The 25,216-nt window shown below is 49.7% G+C and overlaps 2 protein-coding genes across 5 annotated transcripts in view; one reads left to right on the forward strand and one right to left on the reverse strand.

Moving 5' to 3' along the window:
* Positions 1-9,985, forward strand: part of EZR (ezrin) — a 50,823-nt gene extending 40,838 nt beyond the window's left edge. The window contains exons 8-14 of the mRNA XM_046669529.1: positions 285-381; positions 4,516-4,679; positions 5,161-5,291; positions 6,008-6,168; positions 6,505-6,597; positions 8,033-8,284; positions 8,517-9,985. Coding sequence (XP_046525485.1) covers positions 285-381; positions 4,516-4,679; positions 5,161-5,291; positions 6,008-6,168; positions 6,505-6,597; positions 8,033-8,284; positions 8,517-8,681 — 1,063 coding nt within the window. The 3' untranslated portion in view covers positions 8,682-9,985. The remainder of the gene's footprint in view (positions 1-284; positions 382-4,515; positions 4,680-5,160; positions 5,292-6,007; positions 6,169-6,504; positions 6,598-8,032; positions 8,285-8,516) is intronic.
* The window catches only part of SYTL3 (synaptotagmin like 3), an 85,994-nt gene continuing 70,111 nt past the window's right edge, over positions 9,334-25,216 (reverse strand). For all 4 annotated transcript variants that reach the window (XM_046669528.1, XM_046669525.1, XM_046669526.1 and 1 more), the window contains 6 exons: positions 18,511-18,613; positions 15,563-15,733; positions 13,835-13,940; positions 12,715-12,820; positions 11,690-11,895; positions 9,334-10,670 (listed from right to left, as the gene is read on the reverse strand). In XM_046669528.1, the coding sequence (XP_046525484.1) occupies positions 10,561-10,670; positions 11,690-11,895; positions 12,715-12,820; positions 13,835-13,940; positions 15,563-15,733; positions 18,511-18,613 (802 nt within the window). In that variant the 3' untranslated portion in view covers positions 9,334-10,560. The remainder of the gene's footprint in view (positions 10,671-11,689; positions 11,896-12,714; positions 12,821-13,834; positions 13,941-15,562; positions 15,734-18,510; positions 18,614-25,216) is intronic.

The raw sequence follows: 25,216 nt of genomic DNA on the forward strand, positions 1-25,216 counted from the left end.
AGAAGCCAGGGTGACTGGACGCTGTGAGTTGCCCAAAACGGAGAAAGACTAATAGTAGTAAATGGGAACGTATCAAGGTTTCCTGGAGCATGAACCTTGCAGCCACCTGACTGACCCTAGGGCAGGTAGGAACTGTTTGCTAATGACATACATTTTATATTATGCTTCCTATGCTAGCTTTACACTTTTTAAAATGGAACTAAGAAAAAAGGAATAGATTTGCAAACCTCTTTTAGCCAATCCAAGCACACATCTAACCATGCCACTTTTTCTTTTAACCTCAGGTTGACCCCAAAGATTGGCTTCCCATGGAGTGAAATCAGGAACATCTCTTTCAATGACAAAAAATTTGTCATTAAGCCCATCGACAAGAAGGCACCTGTAAGTTCATGTGGATTCTACACAGGGGTCGCTGTTTCTTCTTCACAGCCGAATGCATTTTCAGGAGAACAAATCTCTCTGTCGGTGTGACAGGGCGCTGGTGATACTCGGAATTACCTGTGTGGTAGGGGGAAGGAATTGCCAGTAGGTTACACTGAGGATCAGGACCCCCGGGCCATGCGACTGACCATAGCGGTGGGAGATTATGGTGGAGCCCAGGGGTTCATCAAAAGATAGCTGGCTCTGTCACCTAAGTTTTCAAATGGGTCTTCAATCCTTATGAAGAAAAGGGCAGTTCTGAGTCATCGATTTTTGCCAAATGATAAGCATTTCACCAGATGTTCCATTTCTGGGCTTGTGAAATGTCCGTCATGCTCATGTGGGAAACCAGCCTGCCTCCAGGTGGGGTACCAGGAGTGTGGGGGCTCATGGCAGCATCTCCCTGGTACCCGGCTGGAGTACGGACAATGTCTGCTACAGTCCTCAAGGGCCAGAATTTGACTCTCAGAGTCTTCCTTGCAACTTAGCAATGTTAGGAGACGTCAGACCTACATCCAGAGCATTGCAGGTCCCCACCCAGTTCATCTGCAGCTCACCTGCTCCTCCTGGACAGACATACGCCTCTGCTTTTCTCTGACTGCCCCTGGCCTTCCCAAGTGATCTTTGCGCAGGCACCTTCACATTGGTGCTGATGTGGGAGACGTCCCCTCACAAAGACGACTGGTGGGCAGTCATCCTGGGAGGCTTAGCTAGAAACTGGTCTTCATATCCTGGAATTTGAAGAATATAGGTTGTTCGCTCATAGCTGCCAAGACTGGTGCATTACGGAAATTCTTTTTGGTTTTCCTATTTATTCTGCTAGCATTTAAACTTTCAGCTATTGTTTGCCCAGAAAATTTAAGACATATACTGTAGTGTGGTAGAATGTTTGAGCAGTTTGTTTTCTAATGAGAAATCTGGTTCTTTAAAAAAAATGCCACTTGAGAAAATTCTCTTCTCCCCCTTGGAGCCTGTTCTGAATTTTGCCAAAATTATAGGTTGGGAAGGACTCTGTGTCCCCTGTACTTTTCGTTCCTTAGTTACAGCGTTGGGCTTCGAGAGGCAAACATGGGCTGTGGTCCAGGCCTCGGTGCCCGGAGCCCTCTTGGGCTTGGGCACCGCTGGGCAGTGGTTAACCCACGGGGAACAGCGTGTGGCGTTATTGTGCAGCTGCTGCTCCCCACGTATGGCTTCGTCTCGCCTAAGTGGAAACCAGAGGTCTTGACTCTGTGAAAGTATTTTCTTCTTCACTGAAAACATTTCCTGCTGTTGCAGCCTCTCGACTCCTGCTTCATGGGTAGTTGCACAGTCATTTCCAATTAAACTCGCATTTAATACAACTCACCAGGCAAGTAGCCCCGTGGGGGGCCGAGACAAGCTGTCTCCCCTGTGAGCAGAGGGCCTTTTGTTCCTCCGGCCTCCGGGAAGAGGCAGGAGCCTCTCAGGCGCCTCCCTCTCCAACTGCTTTTGAGATGTTGAAGAAATGAAAACTTGCCTTTGACTTTGACCAGCTCAGTGCTCAGCTCCTTCGTTCCCGTTCTCGGCTCCTTGACAACTTTAAAGCTTGCTTTTCCACCTCCTTTTCCCCTCCTGTATTCTTAGGGTCTTGGATTTATTTCCTGGAACTTTCCTTGTGCCCAGTTTCAGTTTTCAGGACGTCTGTTCTCTGCCAGAGTTTAGAAAGCCTGCCTCTGCTCTCGTCCGTGTTGTGGTGTCGCATTAGGAGGCGTGGGCTGGGGACTTGCATTTGGAAATCTTTAAATAAATATTAGTTTTTGGTTGTTATTTTTAACTTGGAGTCAGAAACTGGCCTCCTTCAAAGGCAGCCTGAGGGATTTCCTCGGCCTCCCCGAGAAGAGGGGGACGTGCTGGATGCTCCCACTGGCTCCGGGCGACAGGACCCCAGGAGGGGACAGTACCTGCCGTTCCTGTCCTTGACGTTTTCCTGAAGGGGGATTGGTGCTAATCAGAGTTTCTTTGCAAATACTCAGGAGCCACAGTCAAGATCTATTTGGGTAGTGTGCCTGTGCACATAACACACTGTGGTTTTCTCTTGTGTAATAAGAGATAGGTGGGTAATAAAAATACCTGTTTCTCCCAGCCCCACAGACACCTCCCCTGGGAAACCCAATGACTTAATAACGTGTGTGAAACCCCAAGGAGAGCCCCACCCAGGAAGTCCTCGGGCTCTCGGGCTTGGCATTACTCTCTCCCCAGCATTTCTGGAACAGATGAGAAGATCGAGAAGCTACGTAGATCTCTCTCGGGCACGTTGAGCTCACCCAGCACGTTCCTTTAGGTTCCAGAAGTCGCTGTGGAACAGGTGGCTCTGTGACTTTGTTTCAGCCACCCTTTCCCTGTTCTGATGGTCGGAATCTGGATGCTGAGGGTCCCGTGGTTGAGAAGAGAAAGGAAAAACGGAAGAAGCAACAGACGGGCATTTTAAGATCACTTTTAGCAGGAGTTTCTAAGCCACATTCCCCCTTCTGTCACCTGCATTCATCACAGCAGTAGCAGGGAGCCAGGAAACAAGATCGTTTGCCCTCTGTGTCCCAAACTTCGCAGTCTCTAGTCATAAAGTTGTTGGATGCTGCGAGTCTGTTCTCCTTTCTGGGTATCTCCGCTAGCGGTCTCGTAAGGCAGCCAGCGGTCCGAGTGAGCATTTGTGTGCCAGCCAGCTTTTATTGTGCCGGAAGCTATTCTAAGTCCTTAGAAACATTATCTGATTTAATCCTCATAACAGTCCCATTAGATTTCTGTCATCCCGTCGTATAGTTGAAGACCCCAAGACTGAAGTGATGAAGTCACTGGCTCAAGGTCACAGGGCTCGAATCTGGCAGCACTGGGTAAATGTCAGTCACCTGGCAGGTGTGGATCAAGCACCAGTAGATGCTGGTTTAGTTCATGAACGAACATGGCCCTGTTCTCAAGGCAGCCGATCATCTAGTCAGAGAGAGAGACCCAAACATGTCAGCAAAGTGCCAGCAAAGTCTCCATTGAGTGCGGCAGGCACAGAGAAAGGGCTGGGTAGTCACAGGAGGAGGAGAGGTCACAAGAAGATGGGAGATGGTGCCTTAACATCCTCTTGTAGGCATGCCAGTGTCCTTGGATATAGGGGAAGGGACATGACATTCCAAGTAGGAGGGGCTGTTGGAGGAGATGCTCACAGGAATGAAAGAGCTCAGTGGGGGTGAACAAGGTGGGGGTCAGGGCCAGAGCTGGAGGGCTTCACATGTGCCAGGCCAGGGCACTTGTACCTTGTCCTGGAGTGAACAGGTGGTGTGGAAGGTCCGGCAGTAACTGGATCCACGTGCTGGGAGCAGTGTGAGAGGTGGAGGCCCAGGCAGAGGAGGCAGGAAGTTTAATAGGAGAGGTTGTGGTGGCCCAGGCAAGAATCGGGGACAGTGGGGGTGGGGCTGGCGAGGACAGAGAAAGGATGGTAACCTGAAGGCCAGGCTGGCTGGGACTCGGGGGTCCTGGTTCCCAGGAGCCTAAGTCCCTCGCCTTGGAGAAGCTTTACATCCAGCCGTGGGGTTGCAGTTTGAATGTACACAGGCACACATGTGCACAACCACACGCGTGCCGACCCCACACCCTCCCTCTGCTTGTCCCAGAGAATCCGCGTCCATGGCACCGAGGACTTGCGTGTCTGGCATCTTGTTGTCCTTTGGGGTCAGCAGCTTTACCTTGAAGCCCCTTTCTGGCCCCCTACTCTTTGCTCCGCTTGTCCTTTTATTTTTTTTTTATTTTTATTCATTTATTTATTTATTTAAGATTTTATTTTTGTCCTTTATTTCCCCAAAGCCCCCCGGTACATAGTTGTATATTCTTCATTGTGGGTCCTTCTAGTTGTGGCACGTGGGACGCCGCCTCAGCGTGGTCTGATGAGCAGTGCCATGTCCCCGCCCAGGATTCGAACCGACGAAACACTGGGCCGCCTGCTGCAGAGCGCGCGAACTTAACCACTCGGCCATGGGGCCAGCCCCACCGCTTGTCCTTTCAGAAAAGATGTCTAGAACATTGTGAAGCCGGGTTTGGAGGAAGAAGGCCAGACCAGGGCGTCCGCAAGTCACAGTCCCGTGTTCTGTCCCGCAGGACTTCGTGTTCTACGCGCCCCGCCTGCGCATCAACAAGCGGATCCTGCAGCTGTGCATGGGCAACCACGAGCTGTACATGCGCCGCAGGAAGCCCGACACCATCGAGGTGCAGCAGATGAAGGCACAGGCCCGGGAGGAGAAGCACCAGAAGCAGCTGGAGCGGTGAGCATGTGGGCGCGTTCTACCCGGCTCACGTCCCAGGCCAGCCCTCCCGCTGGACGCGGGGCCCGTCAGGTGGCCTCAGAGCCCCTGAGCTGTTCCCCGTAGGAAGAGCCAGTGGAATGTAACCTAGTAAATGCATGAGGGTCTTCAGAAGCCATGGGAGCTGCCTTGCTGTGGCCTGGGCAGTGGCAGAGCCTGGGACAAGGAGGTGGGGTCAGGGCTGTCACCTCCTTAGTCCAGAGCATCCAGAGGACAGGCCTGTGGCCCTTCGTTCTGCCTGCAGATACAGGCCCGAGGCCTGGACTAGGTGCTGGGGACTCAAGGTGACCCAGACGCAGCTGCCAGGGCTGGTGACATGCTGGCCTCTGGGCTGGTGGCGGCCAGGGCGTCTTGCTCGGTTGACTGACTGTTTAAGCATGTTGACACCACACTTGCCTGCCAGAGTCTAAACATTCCTGCGCCGCTTCTACCCCCCAAACAGGCAGCAACTGGAAACTGAGAAGAAAAGGAGAGAAACCGTGGAGAGAGAGAAAGAGCAGATGTTGCGGGAGAAGGAGGAGCTGATGCTCAGGCTGCAGGACTACGAAGAGAAGACCAAGAAGGCGGAGAAAGGTGGGTCTGCGCCCTCCTCGGGCAGACGTCGGTCTGTGGAGCGACAGACAGACGGTCAGACACACACACAACCAGGAAGGAAATCTAAGAATGTGCATCTCAGTGTAACACATCACCCGAAACAGAGACTTGTAGAGAGAGAGGATAGCACCGGTTATGTGGATTAAGAAATAGTTCTGTACTTTATTAACACCTGTGCTGGTTCTGTGCTGAATGCTTCACATTCGTTATCTTTTTAAATTTTCCCTCAGTCCTATGAGAGAGGTACTGAGTCATCCCCATTTCCCTGATGAGGACATTAAGGTTTAGTAGGTGGAATAATTTGCCCAAGGTCACATCTAGTGAGTGCCCGGGCGTGCTCCGTTGCCCCCACCTTACAAACTAGAAGGTGGGGCGAATAGCGCAGTTTCTGAGTGTCCCAGGAGAGCAGTCCCAGGGTGTGCGAGCCGGGCCCAGGCTGGCTGTTTCACAGCTCTGTACAGCGGTCTAACCATCGTGAGGACGTGTCATCGAAACACAGTAGGGATGCACAGTAGGCTGCTTTCCTGTTGGTGTCATTGGAAGAAGAGGCCCGTCAGCTCCTAACTGGCTCCAGGCTTTGCAGCTTTTGGTCTGAGTCCTGTCTGTGATCCCATCCGATCCACCTGGCTGGGGGTTTCGGGCAGGACTCAAGGTCCCCGAGCCTGCGAGCAGCCCTGGTTCTGTGCTCCCTTCAGAGCTCTCGGACCAGATTCAGAGGGCCCTGCAGCTGGAGGAAGAGCGCAAGCGGGCACAGGAGGAGGCCGAGCGGCTGGAGGCCGACCGTGTGGCCGCGCTGCGCGCCAAGGAGGAGCTGGAGAGGCAGGCAGTGGACCAGATGAAGAGCCAGGAGCAGCTGGTAGGAGTCCCCGAGTTTCACGATGCTGAATTATGGAGTGGCTGCCTCTGGGCATCGAAAAAGTGACACCTGCCTCCTCCTAATTTGGATCTGGGGCTGTAAAATGATCCACTTGAGGGTGTAAAGTGGCTGGTGGGGAGGTGGACGTGGCAGTCGGGGCGAGGCGCGCTCTGGCAGACACAGCGGGCAGCGATGGATACTGCTGGCCAGAGAGGAGGGAGGGATGTGGCCGTGTTACAAGGGAGGCCGCTCACTAAAACCTGTGACCGTTCATTCACAAGTGGACCCTGTTGAAAGGATCCCAGAAATAACTGTGGCTTTGCGCTCCTTCGCCAGGCTGCAGAGCTCGCCGAGTATACCGCCAAGATCGCCCTCCTGGAAGAGGCGAGGAGGCGCAAAGAGAGCGAGGTGGAGGAGTGGCAGCACAGGGTGAGGCCGCGGCTGAGTCCTCGTGCGTGGGCCCTTCCCTGGTGGGCGGGGGCGGGCCTCGGCCAGGCTGGCAGGTCACATCGAAAGCCTCGGGGACGTTTTGCAATCCTCTGCCGACATCAGTTGTACTTAAGCAGAAATCCCCATGGGAATGGGCTTGCCCTTGTGCACCAGCAATACGTTGTTGGATTAGTGGGAACAAAGAGCCCCTTGTTCATACCCACCCAGCCAGCCCTGGCCACCCCAGACTGTTCAGCCCCATCAGGAACCAGCTGTAAATCAGATTATGTGGGTGCCCCCAGCAACGTGCAGCTGTGCCTGAAGCAAGCCGTCATGTCCCTTCTGACTCCTGGTAGACACCACATGGCACCGAGGAAAGATCTGGAACATGGAGAGCTCTAGGCTGGCACAAGGGTCTGGGCTCTGCCACTCATTTGCTGTGTAACCAGGGCAGGTGGTCTCACCTCTCTGAGCCCCAGTTGCCTTGTTGCAGATTGGGAGTAATACCCAACTTGTAAGGTTGCTCAGAGAGGTTCATCTGTGAGCCTTCACACCCAGCAGGAGAGCGTGGTCCCTGAGGCACTCGGGGTGTAGTTCAGAGTACAGACCTCGGCCCAGCTGTGGGCGGCTCTCCCCACCCTGGCCTGTCCTTTTCCATGCTTCCCCATCTGCACTGACCCCTTTTGGAGACGCCTGGTGCCTCCCCTTCATTATCTTCACTTCCATCCCCACCCCCAGCCTGAGTTGCATGCGAAAACTTCAGTCTTAGGGTTTTGGAGAAAGTACCCATTATAAGGTATTAAGTGATAAAACTGGTTACAAAACAGGTGCAAACTAAGCTCATCTGCAGTGTCAGGGTGGCGATGAGGTGGGCAGGATTGCGTGTGTCCTCCTGAGAAGTTGCCGGAAGGATTAGGGGTGATGGCTAAGAAAGTGCTGAGCACAGAGCCGGCGGGCGGCGAGGAGCTCGATGAGCAGCAGCCGCACGAGGAAGAATAGACTGCACACCGGCACGTTAGCTGTGCTCTCCAGCGGCTGGAGGGTTTCTGTTCCTTGAGTAAGGGTTGTTTTTCACGAGTCTGTGAGCGGACAGTAGAATTATAGACAGAAAAAAAGAAGTTACGGTACTTAGAAATGTTGAGCCCCTGGCCTCAGTTTCTCTCTTCGTGCTGTGGACACAACTGGTAACTACTCAGAGGGTCTGGAGCCAGACCCTGCACAGGGACACTTCTGATGGACTGTAGTCCATGTCCCCATCCCTGCGGCTTCAGGCCACGTGCATCAGCCACCAGGACAGGCGGGAGAGGGTGCAGAATCCTTATTCTCTCTGCAGGGAGAATGGGCCTCCTTCTGAAAGAGAAGGTGGTTCTTCAGAAAATGGCCCAAGCACGAGGCTGTGTGAGGCGTTCTCACCTGTCTTGATTTGCTTTCAAAGGCCAAAGAGGCGCAGGATGACCTGGTGAAGACCAAGGAGGAGCTGCACCTGGTGATGACTGCGCCCCCGCCCCCGCCACCCCCTGTGTACGAGCCGGTGAGCTACCACGTCCGGGAGAACCCGCAGGAGGAGGGCACCGAGTACTTGGGCTACAGCGCTGAGCTCTCCAGCGAGGGCATCCTGGGCGACCGCAACGAGGAGAAGCGCATCACTGAGGCCGAGAAGAACGAGCGTGTGCAGCGGCAGCTGATGGTGAGGGCGTGCCGGGGGTCGAGGGTGGTGGGCACATCCCCTCCTTAGGTCTCTGGCTTCCTTGGCTTCTAGCCGGAGCGAGCGGGCTTTAGACAGGCACCGGCATGAGCCATCCCACCAGCACCCACTTTTCCTAGGGAGGGGAGGGGTCTGCGTCTCCCAGCCTCGCCAAAGGGTCGCTGTGACACTGGTGGAAGGGGTCACGTCTCACCGGTGCTTCTTAATGTTGCAGACTCTGACCAGTGAGCTGTCCCAGGCCAGAGACGAGAACAAGAGGACCCACAATGACATCATCCACAACGAGAACATGAGGCAGGGCCGAGACAAGTACAAGACGCTGCGGCAGATCCGGCAGGGCAACACCAAGCAGAGGATCGACGAGTTCGAGGCCCTGTGAGGGCCCCGCCTGGACTGTGGGCAGCCGAGCCTCGCGTCGGGGCTCTGCGCAGGGTCACTGTCGGGCGCTAAAACGTGTCTTTGTAGTTCTCCAAATCTAGACCCCTCGTCGTATTCCAGTTCCTTTAAAAAGAGAGTAGTTATTTCCATGGGAACGTTCTGGGGCTGGGACCAGAGGAAGCTTCCCTGGGTTGTTTTTCCCAGTTGTATCATAGTGCCAAACAGGCCTGATTTTTATTAATATTGTTATTATTATTGGATCACTTCCTATTTTCTGCTCAGAGCAGGACTGATTGGATTAAGGAAAGATGCCTGTCAAGTGTGGATAACAAACTCCATGCCGGCATGTATGATACGAGATTCAGTATAATTAAAACCACATCGTGGCTTATATTCTGTGCCCTACTTTTTTCTGGATTTGAAATTAGCTCCAATTGATTGATTTGTTCTTGATTTCTATGAAGGATCCATCTTTGTGTATTTATGTATTTTGAGGGGTGAAAATTATTTTGAAAACTGAGTCTAATGCTCTCTTAACATACATGTGCACACACACAATGATTTCCTTCTTCCTTCAGTGCAGTTGACAGAATCCTGGGACTGTCCAGGATAAACGATCCAGGAGGAGGACACTCTTGGATAAACTTCTCTTATTTTGTTTTTTTGCCTAACAGTTAGAGGGCTATGTTGTTGGACTTATACATCTAATGAATGATCAGCTATAGAGCATAGTATTTATATGTAAGTGATAAAATGGGTTTGTAACTTTAGTTTAAAAAAGGGAAAGTTTCGTTCTGTATATTTTGTTACCTTTTACAGAATAATAAAAGAATTGCATATGAAAAACCATGTAACCACGGCACTTGATCTGGTGTGACGTGAGGGCAGGAACGAAGCTGATTAACTGCTAGAATCACCTCTGTAAAAATGCCTTTTTGTACTTTCCATGTTCTTTGTGTGTGTAATTGGCTATGCACATTCCAGTTTTCTATCAGAGCTTCTTGTTTGAAAAATACACACACACTATGTTGATAATTCAGACTCCAGCCATGAAGGGACTCTTGCGACCTGGGTATTGGCTCTTGTTTCCGCAAGAAGAACCTGTCCGGACCTATTTCCATTCGCTCCCACATCCTTGAAAAGCCGTTAAAATGTCAGTTCTCACACACCGCCGGTCCTGCTCATTCATATCCTTCCTTCTCGTGTTCTGTTTTGTCCTTTTCCTCTTTGGTCAGGACGTCCTGTGCAGAGGAACCCTGTGCCGCAGACTTAAGAAATAAACGATGTGTAAGGCAAGATGCCCCATTGGATGTCTACGCGCATGTGTCTGGGCGGGAGGGAGGGCCCTTCTCGCCTCGACTGTCCGTGCAGCCCTGTCACCTGTCAGCGATGCTTTGTGGGGCCAGGCGGCCCTCCAGGACCTTAGCGCCTACCAGCCCGCAATGCCAGTCCCCACAGCACTCCACAGGGTTGGCTGACCTGCTTCTAGAAACAGTTTTCCACAGCAGAGTGGGAGGGATCGAATAGTCAGCCAGGCTCCTTTTTTCTCTCTGAAATGCACATACTGTGCAATGTAATTTTCACCATTTTATAAGCGCTGGGAGACAAGTAACTTGAACGTTTATTGAAATCTGGCCATTTTCCACATCTCTCAAAGCACAGTAACCAACCTGAGTCTTACTTATATAACATAATAATTGCTCTGTTTAACTTAAACATACACAGAGGGATAAAGAAGAACGTTTTAGCTACATGACAACTAGATGGACAGTGTTTACAGTGCAGAGGGCCTTTTCCAGCCGTGCGTCCACACCCAGTCCTTCAGCCCACCTTCAGGCACGCAGCCCTTGAAACACCCACTGCAAACTGGAACCTCCGCGTCAGTGCAGGATGAGTGTCATGTCTGTCCATAAATTGGGGCTGGAAAGAACTTTCTGCCATTGAAGCTTTGACTGTGAGCATGCGTCAGCACCGCCAGCTGGATCTTCCTCTGTGACGTGAGTGAAATGACAAATTAGCAACAGTGGGTCCCCACACCACTTTCCCATCCCTCTCCTGAGCTTTTTAAAAATGAGGACCAGCAAGAAAGGTATAAAGGAAGTTTTCACTTCAGCATAAGACCATATTAAAATGTCATCCACTGGTGAGTAAGAGAGAGACCCTCACCCCCAAGAGAACACACTCAGGAATTTCTCCCAGGGCCTGTGAGGCCTCAAAAGCCTGAAGCTTTTCACTTTTCCTCCAGGAGAGAACGGGCTTGGTGGGTTGGTTTTTTGAGAAGGGAGTCGCCCGTCTTAATACATGACCGTGGCTGTGGACAGGTCGGGGTGTCTCTGACCAGGGGCCAGGTTTGTTCATGGGAAGGAGTTCCTTAGAGGAAGGGGGTGTGCTTTGGACAGTGTTCCTTTTAAAACAAATTGTAATTTCATGGTGAGTCTTGTTTATCCTCGGTTGGAGGCCTTGGAGACACATGTGCAGGTGTTCAGCTTGTCACAGTGTTGGGGAGCATATTGCTGGCAACCAGCGGGCAGGGCCAGGGCGTGCAGGCCCTCCCGAACAAAGGACTGCCCCCCACAAACCAGGAGCACCCCTGTTGAGCAAGACTGAAAAGCGTCACCCTTTTGTCCCACTCTTAATGAAATACTTTCTGCGTTGCCATTTCTTTGGGTTAAGAAGGTATTTTCCTTTAAGAAAATAATCCTTTTATGACTAACACCAGAAACAAAAGCAGACAGTGTACCCAGCCGATTTTGAGGCCTGTAATTTTTGTTTCTTGAGCAGGTCTAAATCTGATTTAAATTGCTGAAATACTTTGCTGTATTATCCATCAGTTATAGAGTCAGAACGAGACTTTATGGTAATCTCCATTTATGGCAGGTTAGGCAATTTCAGAGCCATGAGAGCACCCACCATCAGGGCAGCATTATTTTCCTTTTAATGGTATCCACGCAAGACAGTCACTAAGGATAAACCTTGCGTCTTGGGCCCAATAAAAATTGACAGACTTACTGGCCCCGAGCCTGGCTCCTCCCAGCAAGCGGTCGTTCACACCAAAGATGGCCTGGTCCCAGACGGTTAATTCGAGGCTCGCTTGCCTCAGCTGAGAGGGGCTTACATCCTTGAAAACAAAGGAGTGTTTCCACTGGGGACAGGCTTGCTTCTTCAGGACGGGGGACTTGAGTGTCAGTTTCTGTTGTTCTGGCAGAGTGAGACAGCTGCAGAGGGGAAAACGACACAAACCGTGTCATACCGCCCTCCACACGGCCCCCTTGCCCTCCCGGGACTGGCTCATCAGAGAGACCATCCGTGCCAAGGAAAGAGCTAAACCAGGAACTGAGGGTAATTTGGGATCCTGAGGCCACACGGCCCTTTGCCTTAATCTCCCTCTTGTTTGCGTCCAGCGGGTGACAGCATGGCTCATTAGACCCACTACCCAGGACTCACTCTGCACACACAGGTTATCTCTTTTTAACCCTGTTCTCCTCAGGAGAATAAATTCAGAAGGGCCGGGTAACTTGCCTGAGGCCATGCAGATACGTGACAGTGGGAACATGAACTCAGTTCTATCTTAACACAGTAAGCCATCATTTTTCCATTGTCACTGGGGGTTTCGCAATGCTGTATAATAATTAATGTGTTTGCTTTACTTTTGGAAACACTGACACACTTGTAATGAATTAGAGTGAACTATGCAGAGTCACCCATCTTACTGTTAATCCCAGAGGAGATGTTAAGCTAAGAGAATATTTACTAAACACTACCTTTTCTGTGCCGTGCCATGTCAGTAAATGCTGATTTACTGATAAAGACTGATAAGATTTGGGTTTCAGGTTAAAAGGTTGTGTTCCAAATCTAGCCTCGGCATGTCCAAATCCCATAAGGTCTTGGAAATCAGAGTCTTTAACACACCTTCTGCTGACTTTTCATAGGAAGGCTAAAATAAGGCGAATTTAAAATGACATACTTTTTGCTGTTCCCTTACGGAACAGTATAAGTAACAGTATAAGTAATATTTGATTAAATCGAATACCTACCCCTTAACAAATGAGTTTAAGGTACCGTCTGACCGCACAGGTAAATTCTTGGCTCCCAGCACTACCAAACAGAGTTGACCATTAGGTGATGGGTGGTCACCTGTCCCTGGAAGGAAAGCCAGCATTTACTGTCAACCCTACCACATGTTGGCACGCAATGCCGCCACCCCAAAAGTGACAGCTCAGTGAAAGGATGTGTTAGGACCCTCGGGCCCCGAGGGAGCAGACAGGAAGAGGAGCACGCCTGTCATGGAAGGTTCTGCTGGCCCTGCTCACATGCTGTTCCACTGAACAGTCAGCATGATGGCAACATGGAAGGATGCTAAAATCCTACACACAGATGCTGCAGAAGGACCCAAGGAGAGGAAGGATGCAGAGGTTTTGATCTAGTTGTAGCCAGTGATTTTGGGGAAAGTGGGGGCCCCGAGACGTCTATTGTAGGGGGTTGGTGATGCCCACAGATGCTGCTGCTCTGCTGGTGGCCCTGGGGGCTCCGGCAGCAGAATTTCCCCTCCCAATCAATAGGAAATCAGTAAATGACATCGTGGGATTGCGCACTCTCCATCCTCATTTCTGTACGCCCCATGTTATCTAAGTTGGTCAAATCTCCTGTAAGCTCCTCGGGGACCTGTCCTTGATCTGTTCTCTTGCTGGGCAGCAGCTGCTCACGTGACCCGGGAGCAGGAAGTTATTCACTCGGAGCCTTGTGGGCCCTGCAGCCCTGAGACCTACTCTCGGTTCTCTAGGAGCCAGACTCCCAACGGTAATGCAGGGCGTGATTCTTCAAGAGGGGCCACAGTAGGCCTGTTTTCACCAGGGGGCCCATCTGAGCAGCCCCTTGGGAGGAAAGCCCCGGGGTTGGTGTCCTAACAGCCTTTTAAAGGGGGCATCAAAGGGCTGGTCCCGTTCGGGGCCATTCAGTTCCCTTCCAAGCGTGGACTCCAGAGAACCCTTCCCCAGGCCGCACTTCACGGCTCTTGATGAGAGTACAGTGTGCGGGCTCAGCGGGCGGCAGAGGAAATGCTGGAAAATATTGTCCCACCTCTCAGCCCACCTGCTGCTCCAGGCTTTGGGGGTGGTGACACAGGGACAAACATTCATGGGGCTGGAGGCCACCTACCTTCTTGAGGCCTCTGGAGCTGTGTGGGCCCTGCGGGGAGGACCAGCTTGGCCCGGACTGCAAGTTCTCCGTTATTCGGAGGAACACCGTCTTCGTATTTCTCTGTCTGGGGGCAAGAGGCAGAACTCAGAAGCAGGCTTCCCCAGCCCCCAGAACCTTCTGGGTTCCTCTGATTGCCTCAGCTCTGTCCATAAATATCCCTTCCCACTCCACGCCCTGGCAAAGCCTCTGCAGGCCTGGGAGAGCCCGGAGGTGGAGTGGACATGCCCGTGCAGGACTGGTCTTCCATTCATGGTGATTCTTTACTCCCTTCCTCACCACCCCCAGCTCAGCCACCCAGGCAAACACAGCCCACCCGAGGCAGATGGGCTGCGGAGGCAGAGGGGCTCAAAGGCCCTGGCACTTTCCCATAGGATGGTCCTAAGAGAACCTGCGAACAACCTGAGTTTGAAAACGCCAGTAAAATTAAGCCCCAACCAAGTCCATCCAGGTTGGTAAAGAGTCAAGCTACCCTTCCATGCCAGGGACTAACGCAGGCACTGGAGAAGGCAGCGTCTCAGGCTCTGTGCCTCCGGCCCAGGAGTGGCTCTCCGGTCTGAGTGAGTCAGTCACTTCTTTGTCCCCAACTCCCCGGCAAATCAGGGAAGCCTTCACGGAGGAGGTGGGATTAAGTAAAGCCTCGGGCAGAACTTGGATAGCAGAAAGCATTCCAAGTGGATATTCCTAAGTAGGGGTCTGCAGATGGACTGAGGCGCTGAGAAGAGAAGGCACAGGTCACCAGGATGGTGACACAGGGGCTGTGGAGACCACACAGAGATGACCACGGGAGAGGTGGGACAGGAGAGGTGGGACTGGGCATCTCCCAGGCTGAGGACCCTCGGCCTGACCCTGTAGTGGCCGGAAACCAGACACGTTTGCATGCGGAGGCATCGTGAATCAGAGCACCCCTGGCTTCAGACAGGAAAGAGGCAGAACAGCACGTGGGACCTGGGCCAGGCCTGGTGGAGACGGGGCCTCACTGCCAGACTTCCACCGCCGGGATTGGCATGTCCTGTTGTCATTTCGTAGATGATGGAGCCCACTTTTTCTCATCCCAAGAGAAGTTAACCTTTCTCCCCAGCTCCTCCTCTTACCTGCAAGGCTTGTGAGCAGACCCTAAATCAACCAGCTCCTCCTCTCCCGGCCTAGCCGACCCCCGCCCTGAGGTAGGCCGCCGGGTCAGAGCAGGGACAGGAAATCCCAATGGTCAGGGCAGCCTCTGCCTGCCCAGAGCATTTGGCCCAATCACTGTCAGCTATCACTGTTTGGGGAGTGCCTGGAGTGGGAAATTAGAAAGAATGCATTGTAGCCGCATGACTGAGGCGTGGTCCCAGCTGCCCAGCAGCCTGACCCCTACAGGTCATGGACTTTGGCTGGCAGCAGCTGTCACCCGGCTGAGGCCGAGGGACCCTGAAGCAAGTGGATCCACCGTGGAATTTGGGCTACACTGAGAGCTGGACTATTCGAGTACAAACCTGAGCAGGTAAAAACCCCTCAGCCTGACCCCACCAGGAGGGCCCGATGTGGAGCCTTGTCTCCCCAGGAAGTTCCTATTTAAGATCACAGCCAGACAAGTGCGTAATCCGTGTTGGGTCCAAGGCTTCCCAGGTAGGTTTTCTCTTCTTGGATGCCTCTGAAAGTCCCCACGGTGCGGGGGTGGGGACTACTCAGTCCCAAACCAGACGTTACCTTGGCCCGGAGCGGATACCAGCGGAACGACTGCGTGGCGCTGTCTTCAAAGTCCCACGTGGCCAGAGGAATGATCACCTCTCCAAGAAACACCCTCCGGGCGAGCATCCCCAGGTGCCACACCGAGACCTGCAGCTGCCGGGTCACCAGCTGGGCGGACTCCACCTGGTACTGCAGAGGCAGAACAGAGACAGTCAGCTGGGCTCCCAGGGCCACAGCTCGGGGGCCACAGGGGCCTCCCTTCCACAAGGCGCAGCCAGGGTCCTGGTGTGCTGAGCTTGGGCCAGGCTGCTTGGAGCGAGGGGCCTCTCCCTTCTTAAGCACGAACTTCCCCCACTCTGCAAGGGCCCAGCGCTTGGCCTGGGGAAAAGCCTGGGCAGCCACCGAGCCCCCCTCCCACGGTCAGGTTCTCTCCCCAAGACAAGGATGAAAGTCCTTGTCCAGCGCAAGGTGCTCTGGAAATCCAGCCGAGACCTGTGCTACTGAACATCTGAATTTGCATGTGGCTGTCACTGCCCCCGCCAGGGTTGTCCAAAAATACAGAAAACAAGAATTCTATTTTTAAAACTTGCAAAGCGTGAGCTTTTAGGGCCGGCATTCACCCTGAGGGACAAGGCATGTGGAGGACGTGCCGGCCCGAGCTGGGGCTTGGGGGTCCTACAGAGGCATTCCTTTCATGTCCCTACTCAGAGATCTCAGCAGCCTCAGGAGGATGAGAGAGCCTCCCCTCCCGTCCCCCAGCCCACGGTGGGCTCCTGCCCCCAGGGAGACTGCAGGGCAGAGCCCCCTGTGAGCCTGACCCAGCGCCCTTCTCGCAGGTAAGGGGACACAGCCAGGCTTTCCAAGAGAGCTGGCCGACCCACCTCAGCCTCTCAGAGCCTCCTTCTGACCCTATCATTGGCTTTTCTCAATAATGAGCAAAAGCACAAGTTATTGAACTCTTAGCTCCTATCGGCCCCATAGAGTGGTCTTCAAGTGGGGTACCAGCACACCCGGCTTGCGCACCAAGGGGTGCTCTGCTTGGAAAGCTTGGAGGCTCAGTATCTAGATCCTCACCTTTCACAGGCCCTTCTCTCAGATGGCAGAAGACAGTTTCCACAGCCCGAACCCCGCTGTGGTGCCTGCCCCAGGTTGCACAGCCCTGCCCTTGCACTAAACAAAGGGGTAACGGGAAATACTGGTTTCTGCCAATCTCTTGATGATGGCTCAGCCTCTCCATCTTCCCATCTTTTCTGTCTTAGACACATTTCTATGAAGGATAAGGCTCAGCCTGTGTGGGGATATTCTGAATTTAACAATAGGTTAGGGACATGGATTCTTTTCAATCTATCTGGACAGTTTTCCAGGATAACCAAAATATTCACAATATGTTGGATAAAAACCCATGGATTAAGATTTCAAGTGATTTCTTTGAGATTCTAAGTGCATTTTAAAGAAGGTAGTTAAAACTTTAAAAATCAAACTGTATAATTAAATATTTATCTAAACTATAGTCAATCCTCATCTTTGTCTTATTTCATAAAATGTGAAATATTGGTTCACCTCTGTTTAGCACAGAATACCTCAACTAAACTTAGGATGAGTAATTTTAGATATCCACTTAAAATGTGTGAGGGGTACACAGCTTTCCAGAATTCTTTGAGCAGGTACGTGAGCAGAACCATCTGAAGTCTAGGCTGTAGTGACCGGATACTGGCCTGGTCTCAGACCAGCAGCACCTCAGGCCCCGCCCACACCTGCTGAATCACAATCTGCTTTTTAAAAAATATCCCTGGGTCCGGTCCAGTGATGCAGCAGTTAAGTTCGCACGTTCCACTTCTCAGCGGCCCAGGGTTCGCTGGTTCAGATCCTGGGTGCGGACATGGCACCGCTTGGCAAAAGCCATGCCGTGGTAGGTGTCCCACGTATAAAGTAGAGGAAGATGGGCATGGATGTTAGCTCAGGGCTAGTCTTCCTCAGCAAAAAGAGGAGGATTGGCAGCAGTTAGCTCACGGCTAATCTTCCTCAAAAAAAAAAAAAATCCCTTGGGGATTCCTATGAACATAAATTTTGTGAAGAACTGCTAATCTGTGGTAGATTAGAGCGATACTTCTATACTCCGTTTCCCCATTGGTAAATGAAGATTCTAATATTTGGGTCAGGAGTATATGAACTCTTGGCCACAGCAGGGGCACAGAAAACAATGGCTTTTATTATTTCATGAATGGGACTCTTGTGACAGCTGCCCGGATGGCCTCTGGCTGGGAGTTCAGGAAGGTCCCTCTCGTCAAGGAAGGCAAAGCCCTCTCCTTTTGCAGTCTTGACACATGGGATCCTTGGGCTGCCCAGCCTTGACTGGATGCATCTCCACCATCTGCACTGTTCCTCCTAGCTATCTGCACACACCAGACATCATCTCCGACTCTCCCCTCTCAACCCGAGCGTGAGGCACTCCCTACCTGTCTCTAATCATATTTCCTAGCACCAAAGAAAGTGAAAACCCAAGCAATTCCTCTATAAAATTGTTTTTCATAAAATGACTGTGTTTTTCATAAAGTAGGAAGAAACCTGGATTTGCCAGCTGTTATGATAAAGGAGCACCCTGGTGAAGATAGTAACTCAGTAGGTTAATGTGCTTGGGATCCCTCTCCGATCGCCATAAAAAGTCAACAGGACAAACCCGTTTTAGAAATTGAGAGGCAGCCAGGTTCTTTTTCACCATTTCCTTGGAAATGATTAATGAAGAGCTATTCTCCCGTCCAGCCAACAGGGCACTTTTCCTGGACAAAGGCTGAGATTTATTTTCTACGAACTTGCCACTGATTGACAGAGCCCGCAGAAATGTATAGGTGTCTGCACTTATATTTAACTGACTTAAGAGTTTGGAAGAAACATCCGCTGGACTCTGGTCCCTTGTGCTCAGCCTGGGATGGGGGGACTCAGCACATGAATATTTGTCCAGCAAGTACCTTCACGGTCTCCTGAAAGGTCGGGTCCACCGTGTTCCTTTGGACTCCAGTCTTGCGTTTTCCCTGTGAGGATCTGTCAGGCAGCAGATAGGTCTTAACGTACCTGGTGGCCAAACACAGAGGGCGAGGTGAAAGCTCAGCGGGGGGCGGGCAGAGGTTCAGGAGGGGAATTGCGCATCAGCATTTTCTTTATCCTGCTCCCCGCTGAATATGGGGTTGATGGAAAGGGCTTAGTGGCCACCACCGTGAGGGAACAATGACAGTGCTGGCTACACAGCTTCTGGGCTACACAGTCTTTAGCTGTAATCCTCTGGAACGTTCCTGGGGGCATGAAGCTCCCCTGCTGTCCCCATGCCTTACTCCTGGAATCCACATCACTCATCACCTGCCATTTGGGGACGACCGTGGAACCAGAGGGTCTCGGGGCTCCGTGGGTGGCAGGTGCTCTAAGCTGCCTGGTTATAGAGGCCATGTGCCAGCTTGTCCTCCCTCCACCTATCACTTCCCCTCAACCTGCAAAAAAAAAAAAAAGTGGAAATGGAAAGGGCACGCCTCACACTTTGCTTTTCCCTTGTGGGGCCTCAAAGCCTGGCCTCCTGACGCTGAGGACCAGCTTCCGTCACCGAGGACCAGCAGGAAATACCTCCGCTGAGTCTGGAGGCCGCAGCTGGCAGAGGAAGCACGACAGAGACCATCTCTCCACTTGTACTCCGCCCACCCCCTGAAATCCTCTTCTAGGCCCATCCCTCCACTCAGGTCTCGAGACTGACTGCCCTTCTGGCTCCCCAGGCAGCTTTATTCATGGCAATGACCCTGCTTGCCCAGACCCGATGACCACAGGCTGGAAACAGGCTCAACTTTCCCAAAGCAAAATAGAACAGCAGCCCTCTCTTGATCGGGTTCCCACCTGGAGCCCCAGTCTCAGGCCTCTTCTTCCCTTTTAGTCAAACTTCTTGGAAAAGGTACTCGAGGCTCACTGTCACCAATTCCTCACCGTTCATTTACTCTTAAATTGTTGATCGTCATAAGATCTCACACATATAAACAGGATACATAAAATATACCTATATAGCTTACAGCTATATAATAATAAAATACACGCCCATGTATCTAGCTGGTTTATTGGGTAAAGTCCCTGTTTCCTTACTTATTTTCTGTCTGGTTGTTCTACCCATGATTGAGAGTGGGGTACTGACATCTCCACCTGCTACTGTACAATTATCTATTTCTCCCTTCCATTAGGTCAGTTTTTGCTTTATCTGTCTTGATGGCCTGTTATTAGGTGCATAGACATTTATCACTGTTATATCGTCTTGCTGTATTGAACCTTGTATTAATACATCATGTCCTGCCTTATCTTTTATAGCCTTTTTTGATTTAAAGTCTATTTTGTCTGATATTAGGATAGCCATCCCTGCTCTCTTTTGGTTCCCATTTGCATGGAATATCTTCAATTTGTGTCTTTGGGTCTAAAGCAAGTCTCTTGTAGTTGGCACGTAGTTGGGACCTACGTTTTTATCCATTCTGCCAATTTCTTTCTTTTGGTTGGAGATTCTAAACCATTTACATTTAAAATAATTACTGATAAGGAGGGACTTGACTTGCTATTTGTTTCTATGCCTTAGAAGAGCTTTTGTGTCTCTCATTTCCTGCAATGATGGATTCTTTCCTGGTTAGTTGATTTTTTTGTGATGAAATGTTAAATTCCTTTCTCATTTCCTTTTGTGTATATTCTATAGCTGTTTTCTCTGTGGTTACCAAGGGGATTACATTTAATATCCTAAAGTCATAACACTCCACTTTGAATTTATACCATCTTAACTTCAATAACATACAAACAGCTCCGTCTTCACCTCTTTACATTGTTGATGTCACAAAATTACATCTTTATACATTGGGTGACCAAAAACACAAACAATAATTTTTAAGATGCATTAATCTCTTAAATTATGTCAAAGACAAAGTGTAGAGTTACAAACCAAAGTCACAATAACAAGAAGAAACTAGTAATTTTTTTAATGCATTAGTCTCTTAAGTCATTGATGAAGATAATAAGAATAATAAGAAGTTTTCACACATTGAGGCATATGGGGAAGCCATTCTGGTTTAAATCTGATTCGGCCTAAAACTTGTTTTTCCCAGAGCAGTCGGATTTATGGCCCACTGAACACGCATTGTACGTCTGCTTCAAACATTTTCCCAAAGCAAAGAATGCCCTCTTTAAAGATAGGGATGGATGTCTCCCTTTCCTTGATGCCAATACCAATACTGCTTTGAAGACAAGCTTTCCTTGCCAGAGAACCAAGGTCAAGTTGACCTGCTGTGGATGTGCGCCAGAACATCTCCTTGTGACTTTGGTAAAAAAATTCTATTCCTGTCATGCCTGATGTATGTTCTTTGTTCTGAAACGGTATCTAACCATGCTGTAAACCACACTTCACCAGAGTACTTTCTTCCCTGGGGAAGAGAATACTTCCAGGCTGGTCCCCAACATTAGCTCCTTAAATATTTTTCTGATCTGCAGGTAGGTTATTGATTATTTGCACTGACATCACGTAGAAAACAAAAAGTGGATTACATATCATTGTTACAATAATACTAGCTTTTATAATTGCCTGTGTACTTACCTTTACTGAGAGCTTTATTTCTTCACACATCTTTGAGCTACTGTCTGGTAACCTTTCACTTCACCCTGCAGGAGGTCCCTTAAGCATTTCTTGCAGGACTAAGTCAAGTCTACCACTAATCTAAGGTCTGGTTGTAACCAACTCCCTCAGCTTTTGTTTATTTGAGAATGTCTTAATTTCTCTCTTGCCTTCGAAGAACAGTTTTGCTGGATGTAGAATTCTTAGTTGACAGGTTTTTTCTTTTAGTACTGTGAATATACGGACCCACTGCCTTCTGCAGTTTCTGATGAGACATCTGCTGATCATCTTATTGAGGATCCCTTGTATGTGACGATTCTCTTCTCTGTTGCTGCTTTCAAGATTCTCTCTTTGTCTTTGTCTTTCAAAAGCTTGTTTATAATGTGTCTCAATGCGGGTCTTCTTGAGTTTATCTTACTTGGAGTTCAGTGGGCTTCTTTGACATTTATATTCATGTCTTTCATCAAATTTGGAAAGTTATCAGCTTTTATTTCTTCAAATATTCTCTCTGCCCCTTGCTCTCTCTCTTCTCCTTCTGAGACTTCCACGATGCGTATGTTGGTCCGCTTGATGGTGTCCCACAGGTCTCTGAGGTTCTGTTCACTCTTCTTTAATCTTTTTTCTTTCTGTTTCTCACACTCAGTGACTTCCATTGTTGTATCTTCAAGTTCGCTGATTCTTTATTCCACCTGCTCATATCTGCTTTTGAATCCCTCTAGTGAATTTTTCATTTCACTTATTGCAGTTTTCAGCTCCAGAATTTCTTTTTGGTTTTTCTTTAGGTTTTTGATCTCTTTATGGATATTTCCATTTTTTTCGTACATCGTTTTCTTGACTTTCTCCACATCTTCCTCTAGTTCTTTGAGCGTCTTTAAGACTGTTGTTTTAAAGTCCTTGTCTAGTAAACCTGCGACCAGATCTTTCTCAGGGACAATTTCTGTTGATTTATTTTTCCCTTCGAATGGGCCAGACTTCCCTGTTTCCTTACATGCCTTATGATTTTTTTGTTGAACACTGGACACTTGTCTCTAATAATGTGTTGATTCTGGAAAACAGATTCTCTCCCTTCCCCAGGGTTTGCGGCTTTTGGTTATTGTTTTTTATTCTTATTTTTAAATTTATTATTGCAGACAGTCCCTGTGCCAAGGATCAGCATGAGGTATAAACTTAAGGTCTTTCCAGATCCTTTCTGACCCTGTACCTGGGCATGCATGGTCACTTTCTAATTTTCCTTGTATACGCAGTTACTTTTTAATGTCCTAGTCTTTAGTATCTGGCTCCCAAGAAGGGAAAAAGAAAAATGAAGAGAGAAGACAAATAAGGGCACTGGCCCTTTACATCTTTTGAAAATCACTTCAGGCAGTGGGGAAGAGGGCTGCAATAATAGGGAGAGATGCAACAACAGTGGCTGCCTCCTTGTCTGCACCTCTGTGATAAGAAGCAGCAATCAGAGAAGAGACCCCTCGTATTTGGAGGACAGGATCCTTTTTCCCACCCTGGCTCCTGCAAGCCATGTGCATGCTGCTTCAGGAACGCGTGCCAAAGAGTTGGGGTGGGGGACGGGCACTGCAACTGTGCTAGGAGCTGAAATTGACTGATAGTAACCCCAGTATACCATGCAAGCCTTCCCCTGGAAGTTGCAAGCCTTCGAAAGACTCCAGAGGTGCCAGCCCCATGGCTTAGTGGTTAAGTTTGGCGCACTCTGCTTCGGCAGTGTGGGTTTGGCTCCTGGGTGCAGACCTACACTACTCATCAGCAGCCATGTTGTGGTGGTGACCCACACACGAAATAGAGAAAGACTGGCATGGATGTTAGCTCAGGGCTAATCTTCCTCAGCAAAAAAAAAAAAAAAAAAAAAAAAAATGCCAGAGTTCCAAAATAGTTACATCAGATAGAGTTTGCCAATGCAATTGTTGTCTACATGGGGAGATGGATTCCTGATGCTTCCAACTCGGCCATCTTCCAGAATCCTCTCTGGACTATATTTTTCCTTTTGGAAAGTGTTGAGTTTTGTTCTAGCAAGCATTTCACTTCCTGGCGACTCAGTTTGATCCTATCAAGGCTTGATTTTGCCTAGTTAGGATGGGTTGCAGTAACCTTTACCTGGGGACTAGAGAAGCCTTATTACTAACGTATGTTTTTTCCAGAGTCCACTGAATGCCCCGGGTATCCAGCAAAGTCTCCACTCTGGATGGTCAGAATGTCAATCTTTCCCAACGGGGTGTAACTCCCAGATTTTTTGTTCAACTCACACTCCCCAGTGGCTGTCCCCTGACAGACCTCAGGAAATCTTGTCCTGCATGTGAGCAGGTTAGTATTTGGCCAAAGCCTTAAGGGGATCTCTATATGGATCTTTAGGCCTACCTTCTCTGTGCACTTCCCACCTCTCCTGCTGAAGAGTAATATTTGTCGAAGGTTTACAATGTTCTAGACACTGTTCTGAAGGCTCCACGTGGGCTAATGCAGGGAAACACCACAACAATCCTTTGAAGTAGCTGCCATTATCACCCCGTGTTACAGTGAGGAAACTAAGACACGAGAAGTTGAGTAACTTGCCCAAGGTCAAACCATGTTAATGGTGGAGCCAGGGGTCCCATGTCCATACTCTTGACCACATCACTATATTCCTATTGAGAATGATAGCAGAGGTAACATGCTTGGAAGGTCAAGGCTTGAATAAACGTTTCTGATGGGATTGGAGATGGGTCTGAAGAATGGACAGGATTGGGATTTCTATCGTGGGAGTAGAGTAGGGAAAGTGGTTCAACACAAACATGAGAAAAGCCTCACAGAGTCATGTGCCACATGACGACATTCTGGTCAATGATGGACCCCATATATGACGGGGGTCCCATAAGATTAGTGCCATCGAGCCTAGGCGTGTAGTAGGCTGTACCATCTAGGTTTGTGTAAGTGCACTCTGTGATGTTCGCACAAGGACAAAATTGCCTAACAACGCATTTCTCAGAAGGTATCCCCATCATTAAGCGACACATGACTGTATTTGGAAAAAGTCAGGGGATAGTTTTGAACAATAGCTATTCCAATTTCCAGTTTCCCTGGAGCGTATGGCACAGGTAGGGCAATCGAAGTTAAGACTGGAAAGACAGGAGGGACCCTGCTACGGAGAACCATAAGAGCCACAGCAACGCCGGAACTTGTCTGGCGCTGAGGAGCTACTGAAGGTTTCAGAGCAGAGGAGGGCCTGACTGGACCAACGATTCATTCTTTTTCCTCAGCTGGTAATTAAAACAGTGTGCTAAAAGTTTTCTCAGCAGGGAGAGGCAAAAATGTGGTCCTTACCTTAAACCAGGCACAAAAAATCAATTCCAGTTCTAACGTGAAAGGACCTAAGTGTGAAAAAACTCTAATAGAAGAAAATAGAGGAGAATGTATCTATAACCTTCAGGTGGAATTCTTCTACAGGCTCAAAAAGCGGACATTTTAAAGCAGAAGGTTAATGAATTTGACATTATCAACTTCTGTACAAGAAAAGTTATCATAAACAACGCTAGAAAGCAAGCAACAGCCAGGAGAAGATCTATAGAATACATATAACTAATGATGAATTGTATTAAAAACGGATTTAAAAACCAAACTCCTGTAAATAAGTAAGACAATGACAAAAATTCAGTACAAAAATGGGCAAACGCTATGAATAGGAAGTTCACAGAAGGGGAACCTAAGTGGCTGACACCCTATAAAAAGTTGCTCATCTTGGGGCTGGCCCGGTGACATAGTGCTTAAGTTCTCACACTCTGCTTTGGCAGCCCAGGGTTCACCGATTCAGATCCTGGGCAGACCTGGCACTGCTCATCAAGCCGTGCGGAAGCTCCGCCCCACATAGAAGAACTAGAAGGATGTACAACTAGGATATACAACTACGTACTAGAGCTTTGGGGAGAGAAAATAAAAAAGAGGAAGATTGGCAACAGATGTTAGCTCAGGGCCAATCTTCCTTACCAAAAAAAAAAAAAGTAAAAAAATTATTTTTAAAAAAAAGTTGCTCAGGAGCCAGCCCAAGTGCAACAGTTAAGTTCGCACGTTCCACATCAGCTGCC

This window comes from Equus quagga, chromosome 8 (genome assembly GCF_021613505.1).
Source record: "Equus quagga isolate Etosha38 chromosome 8, UCLA_HA_Equagga_1.0, whole genome shotgun sequence".
NCBI classification, from domain to species: Eukaryota; Metazoa; Chordata; class Mammalia; order Perissodactyla; family Equidae; genus Equus; species Equus quagga.